At 41.5% G+C, this 7,038-nt stretch overlaps 1 protein-coding gene across 3 annotated transcripts in view; it reads left to right on the top strand.

Annotated features, from left to right (window-relative positions):
• Positions 1-4,436, top strand: part of naglu (N-acetylglucosaminidase, alpha) — a 13,013-nt gene extending 8,577 nt beyond the window's left edge. For 2 of the 3 annotated variants that reach the window (XM_683516.9, XM_073941084.1), the window contains exons 6-7: positions 1-11; positions 2,079-4,436. The exon at positions 1-11 is cut by the window's left edge and continues 717 nt beyond it. In XM_683516.9, the coding sequence (XP_688608.4) occupies positions 1-11; positions 2,079-2,573 (506 nt within the window). In that variant the 3' untranslated portion in view covers positions 2,574-4,436. Of the gene's footprint in view, positions 1,073-1,184 lie in introns of all 3 variants that reach the window. The other variant, XR_012399524.1, reaches the window with a different exon arrangement.
• The last annotated feature ends 2,602 nt before the right edge of the window (positions 4,437-7,038 follow it).

Here is a 7,038-nt window from a genome sequence, read left to right as displayed (position 1 = left end):
GCGCTTTCCAGGTAAACCCAAACAGTTTTTGATATTGATGAACTAGTGAAACATCCTACTACATTAAGTATTGAAAATTCATTGCATTTTACACTGGGCATGTTTGCCTGATTCTGAAATTACTAATAAGTCTCATTTGCAATGTACAGTAGAGTTTAGTACAGTACAATTCGGCACAGGTTACCCTGATCAGGCTTGTGTTTTCCACTGTCAGCAGTACCCTTACTTAGTAGGCATGGTGATGGTTCTCTGTTTATCAATCGCTTTCAGCAGCAAGTCTTGCTCAACCCCTTTGGTGCTGTACTGTTGTGATAGATACGAAAGGGACCCAAAAAGAAAGTATGTATCACTGAAGTCTGGAGACCGCCAGATGGGAGGGATTACACTGCAAGTAGGATGGGTTTTGGGTTGGTGTAGGTGTAGTAGACGGTAATTAAACGCAACAGGTTACTGTGAGATTGGGTTTAGGGCTGGGGGTAGGTGTAGTAGACATTAATAAAACACAAGAGTTTACTGTGAGGGTGGGTTTAGGGTTGGTGTAGTAGATGTTAATAAAACACAACAGGTTACTGTGAGGTTGAGTTTATGGGTGGTGTAGGTGTAGTTGACATTCATCAAACACAACAGGCTACTGTGAGGTAGGGTTTAGGCTTGGGGGTAGGTGTAGTAGACATCATTCATTCATTCATTTTCTTGTCGGCTTAGTCCCTTTATTAATCTGGGGTCGCCACAGGGGAATGAACCGCCAACTTATCCAGCAAGTTTTTTACGCAGCGGATGCCCTTCCAGCCGCAACCCCTCTCTGGGAAACATCCACACATACACACACACACTCACACGGACAATTTAGCTTACCCAATTCACCTGTACCGCATGTCTTTGGACTGTGGGGGAAACCGGAGTACCTGGAGGAAACCCACACGAACGCAGGGAGAACATGCAAACTCCACACAGAAACACCAACTGAGCCAAGGATCGAACCAGCGACCCAGCGAACTTCTTGCTGTGAGGCGAATGTGCTACCCACTCCGCCACTGCGTCGCCCCTAGTAGACATTAATCAAACACAACAGGTTACTGTGAAGTTGGGTTTTGGGTTAAGGTTGGTGTAGTTGACATTATTCAAACACAACAGGTTACAGTGAGGTTGTTGTAGGTGTAGCAGACATTAATCAAACACAACAGGTTACAGTGAGGTTGTTGTTGGTGTAGCAGACATTAATCAAACACAACAGGTTATGATATTTTCTCAATTCAAACGAGTAACGGCTTAAACCCAGAAACAGTATTCCATATGCCACGACTTAAGACAAAGAGTCCAACCTATCTGCTTGTTATCTAGAAGACATTAAATAAATGAAAACTCCAGGAGGTTTGTACAGCCCACTTGATGCTGGAGTCCCACCTATTTGGACGGCCTCCATCTATACCCTTCCCCAAAATAGTGCTGCGGTTTGCTATTTTGTTATTTATGACATTGGAAATGGAAATAAATGTGTATTGTACCCAAAACAGACCATTTAGTGTAACCAAGCCATTAATTTGTACCCAGTGTGGCACACACACAAGAAGAATTAAAGCCTGCTCATAAAATTTGACAAAATAGCTGAATGCTGACCATCCACATGGATATGGACATTTAATATCTCTTTGAAACTGCCCCTTTTTAGCTTTGATCCTAATTGTTCTATTTTGGTGACTGTCGCTTTAAATTCAAATGAGAAGAGGAGCTACAAATGCCTGTGTGTCAGCATAGCAGCAGATTCAAGAACAAGACTAACGTCCTATGCTAATGAGGGATAGATCGTCACTAGTGGGCGGGGCTTTCCCCTCTGATGACATGTACAAAGATAGAATGTCAGTCAAAGTGCTTCTGCAGACGGTTTTATCAAGTCTAACTATAAATAAATAAAATTAATACATTTTTATCAACTGCAAGCTAGAGATATTCACAGACTGTTGCCGCACAACTGTACTTAAACCCCATAAAAAGGTGATTTTTGCATAATAGGTCCCCTTTAAGAATTTTGAGTGCGTAAAAATACAGTTTTTAAATTGTATTTATTTTTTGATTCCCAGACCCAAAAGCTTTCTGACCTCCTCACGGCTGGCGGAGTCCTCGTCTACGATCTTTTACCAGAGTTGGACCGCATCCTTTCCAGCAACGAGCACTTTCTGTTGGGGGCGTGGCTTCAGCAAGCTCAGTCTCAGGGCGTGGATGAGCACGAGGCACACCTGTATGACATCAACGCACGGAATCAGATCACTCTTTGGGGACCCAATGGGGAAATCCTAGACTACGCCAGCAAAGAGTGGGCTGGTCTAGTGGAGGACTATTACTTGCAGCGCTGGGGGCTGTTTGTTAACACTCTGGTGGAGTGTCTGGACAGAGGAAGACCCTTCAAACAGGACGTCTTCAACCAGGCCGTGTTCCAGGTTGAAAAAGGCTTTGTCTTCAATCAGAGGAAATACCCGACTAAGCCACTAGGGGACACATATGACATTGCGCGACGGATCTTCCTTAAATATTACCCATATGCACTGAAAAAGACAGAAATGAAGAAGACTTCATGAGATGCGAAAATATTAATCAATAGTAGATTGATGGCATTGATAAAAACCAGCTATTTATCTTATCAACTTCCTATGACCTATTGATTAAAGACTTTTAAGTAGAAATGTCTGAATTGTTTATATATACACTACCTGACAAAAAGTCTTGTCGTCTATCCCAGTTGTAAGAGCAGCAAGTAATAACTTGACTTCTGGTTGATCCTTTGGAAAAGTGGCAGAAGGTCGATTTTTCTGTTGGATCATCTGTTGAGCTGCATCCCAATCATCACACACTGCAGAAGACCTACTGAAGACTGCATGAACCCAAGATTCTCACAGAAATCAGTCAAGTTTGGTGAAGGAAAAATCATGGTTTGGGGGTTACATTCAGTATGGGGGCGTGCAAGAGATCTGCAAAGTGGATGGCAACATCAACAGCCTGCTGTATCAAGACATTTGTGCTGCCCATTACATTACAAACCACAGGAGAGGGCAAATTCTTCAGCAGGATAGCGCTCCTCATACTTCAGCCTCCACATCAAAGCTCCTGAAAGCAAAGAAGGTCAAGGTGCGCCAGGATTGGCCAGCCCAGTCACCAGACATGAACAATGTTGAGCATGTCTGGGGTAAGATGAAGGAGGAGGCGCTGAAGATGAATCTAAAGACTCTTTATGAGCTCTGGGAGTCCTGCAGAAACGCTTTCTTCACTATTCCAGATGACTTTATTAATTAGTGATTTGAGTCAGTGCAGAGATGTATGGATGCAATCCTCCAAGCTCATGATGGAGTCAGACACAGTATTCATTCTGTCTCCACTGCAGCATGACTTTATATTCTATACTGGACATTATTTCTGTTAAATGACAAGACTTTAGTCTAAGCAAAGTCAGACCCTTACTGTCCTAATGAAATTATTCAAATTCAAGCCATGATCATATTTTATTTGGGTAAAATAAGCGTAATCTAAGACTTTTTCTATAAGCCACTTTTGATACCAAATCATCAACTAGAAGTCAAGTTATTATTTGTTGTTCCTAAAACTTGAACAGGCGACAAGACTTAAGTCAGGAAGTCAGTCAGATATTGCTGCATTATTATGAATGTGTTTTTGAATACCACAGTGCCACTGAGAATGTCAGCAAAGCAGCTACCAATTGAGTGTTGAATTTTTAGGCCTGATTGAAATGATGTGTGTGATGTAGTATGCCTGATTAAACAATGTTTTTAGTACTCTGCATTTTCCTTGAGGAGACGAAAGCGTGCAGTAGCATTTACATAAAATAAACTTGCAGAGAATGACTCATTTGTGTGTCCCCCTCGAGTACTGTTCTGGCAGTTTTCTGTATTTTTAGTTTTGTTTTTCCACTAGTATTGAATAGTATTGATTTGTCTTCTTTTTCTGCTGACATTTTCAAGTTTCTGCTGATTTTTCAGGTTCGGGTCAAATATGCTGTGCACATTTAATCTATTTTTCTCTCTAAAGAATCTGTGAAATGAGGTAACGTGTTTACAAACAAATCGTGAAGACACTGTAAGTTTGCCACTTTGTGATATTAAAAGAAACTGGGTCACCTCCTCCCCCTCAGACCTGACAGACACAACTCTAGTCGGCCTACAGAAGGTGGCTAGCTAACATTGTTGTTGTTTTCTGTGTTGCAGGCTTAGAAATGATCCTGTCGCTGAATAAAGTATTACTCGCTCCAGTAGTTAATTCATATCAGGAGCTTGCCCTGGATCTTGTTTAGACATATTTCAATCTGTTAGTAACTTTAGTAAACAAGCACAAAATTGTAATCACTAAGAACTTGTGTTGTAGAAATTGCTGAAAGTGAAAAATTATTTTTGTATTTGTTTGTCAAATAAAAGCTGTACTTTTCATACTGATAGTGTGCCACAAACACTTTTTATTTGACCTTCTTATACATTCATTTTCATCCGCTTTTCCGGGGACAGGTCGTGGGGGCGGCACTCTCAGAAGAGAACTCCAGACACTTCCTCTAGCCCCTCCGGGACGATCCATAGGCGTTCCCAGGCCAGCCAAGAGACATAAGCCCCTTTCACACAGTGATACCGGTAAATTTCTGGAAAATTTCCAGAACGACTTTACCGGTATATTGAAAAAAGTGCTGTTCACACAGGCGAGGACGTTACGGAAATTTTCCGGAAAAGAGCATTCACACATCCATTCCAAAATACCGGTAAATTCTGACATCATTCACCACAAATGAGCTTTAAACGGCTGCGCTTGTGTTTGTAAACATTTGACTAAATTACAGACTTTGTGGATGATCAATATTGTGAACAACTTTCGCAGGATCACTTTCTCATGTCGAGATGTTCATAATATGTGCGTGTGCTGGCGCTCACAGGCTGTTTCACAGGCGCACGCAAAGCTTGAAGGTAAACAAACAACGGCTTATCATAAGCATCTCATCGATGATTATTTACACAGTTGGCATTAAGAAGAACATATAAACGTGATCTGACTAACTTTTAAAAGCTAAATGTGTCTGGAAAAATATTCAAAGGCTTTTATCCTCACAAACCGCGCGGACGTAAATGCGTCTGACTGTGGTGATTGGCTAAAGCAGACGTCTCACGTCAGCACGTTCTAGACGTGCACGCGCTTATTACGCCAATCTTCCTTCTGCATTCACACAGCGCAGCATTCCGGCAAATTACCGGTAATGTTACAACTTCGCTTTCCGGAAAATAGCCAGAACGAATTTACCGGTATTTTCAAAAAGGACCTGTTCACACACACAACCTTTCCGGAAAATTGCCGGTAATTTTCCGGAAAGGTCTGTATGTGTGAAAGGGGCTATAGTCCCTCCAGTGTGTCCTGGGTCTTCCCTGTGGCCTCCTCCTGGTGGGACATGCCTGGAACACTTCCCTGAAACAGATGCCCAAGCCACCTCAGCTGACTTCTCTCAATGTGAAAGAGCAGTGGCTCTACTCTATAAGGGTGCGCCCTGCCACCCTGGGAAGGAAACTCATTTCGGCTGTTTGTATCCAAGATCTTGTCCTTTCGGTCATGACCCAAAGCTCATGATCATAGGTGAGAGTAGGAATGTAGTTGGACCGGTAAATCGAGAGCTTTGCTTTCGGCTCTGCTCCTTTTTTACCACAACGCACCAGTTCATCGACTGCATTACTGCTGCCGCTGGACCAATCCGCCTGTCAACATCGCACTCCATCCTTCCCTCACTCGTGAACAAAACCCCAAAATACTTGAACTCCTCCACCTGGGGTAAGGACTTTCCTCAAACCTGGAGGTTTACCTTTTTAAGTTCACCCAAAACTGACAATTTAGTCATCATTCACTTATCTTGTTCCAAACCTGTTTTAGTTTCTATTGCCTGTTAAACACTAACAGAGATATATTGAAGTACGTTGGAGACCTGTAAGCCTTGAATACCATAGTATTTATTTTTCCTATTATGGAAGTCAGGATTTCAGCTTTCTACAATATCGTCTTACGTGCTCAGAATTAATACAAAGGTTTACTTAGCGAGTAAACATTTTTAGGTGAACCATCCCTTTAATTAAGTGTAGTACAGAAACAATTACAGGACAGCACAGTTAGCTTATGTCAAGTTAAAAAGCTATTTCAGCTACAAAACAACAGATGAAGTGAAAAAAATAATTTTACACATCGAAAGGTGCTCATTTTTTCAATAATGTTACTAATATCAAATGATAAAGTGCATTCTTTTCATATTTGATAATATAAACCAAGCACACGCTATATTAGTTTATTTTTGTAAACTACATTTCCCATGATTCTGATCAGGACAGGAACAGTTTAACACAAAAAGAAGACATTTTACATCTAGTTGGAAATCTTTAACTATTGAAAACCATATTTGTTTTTCCTACTAGCCTATAGAAGTCAGGTTTTCAAAATATCATATTTTGTCCCTACTGAAAAAAATGCCTGAATCAGCCTAGGCTGGTTTTAGCTGGTCAACCAGGCTGGTTTTAGAGGGGTTTTGGCTACGTCCATGGTGGTTTCCATCCCTTTCCAGACTGGTCTTAGCTGGTCAGGCTGGAAAATGTCCAGCTTAACCAGCCTAGCCATGCTGGGAGCCCAGCCAAAACCAGCTTTGTCCAGTTTAAACCAGGCTGGTCAAGCTGCTGGTCATTTTCCAGCCTGACCAGCTAAGACCAGGCTGGAAATGGATGGAAACCAGCCTGGAAGTGGCCAAAACCCCTTTAAAACCAGACTGGTCAACCAGCTAAAACCAGCTTAGGCTGGTTTAAGCAATTTTTTTTTCAACAGGGCGTGTTTACAGAATTAAAACATTATGGTTTGAAAGTACTTCAGGGCGAGTAAATAGTGCGTAAGTTTTAATTTTTCGGTGAACCATCCTTTTAATAATGTCTAGTACAGAAACAATTAAGAGTACAACAGCTTGCGCAAAATTAAAAAGCTAACTCGGCTACAAATCAACACATGAAAAAATATATAAATTTTACACACCGA

Source organism: Danio rerio, chromosome 24 (genome assembly GCF_049306965.1).
Source record: "Danio rerio strain Tuebingen ecotype United States chromosome 24, GRCz12tu, whole genome shotgun sequence".
NCBI lineage: Eukaryota > Metazoa > Chordata > Actinopteri > Cypriniformes > Danionidae > Danio > Danio rerio.
Note: the sequence above shows the minus strand (reverse complement) of the source record. Positions and strands in the feature narration are given on the sequence as shown.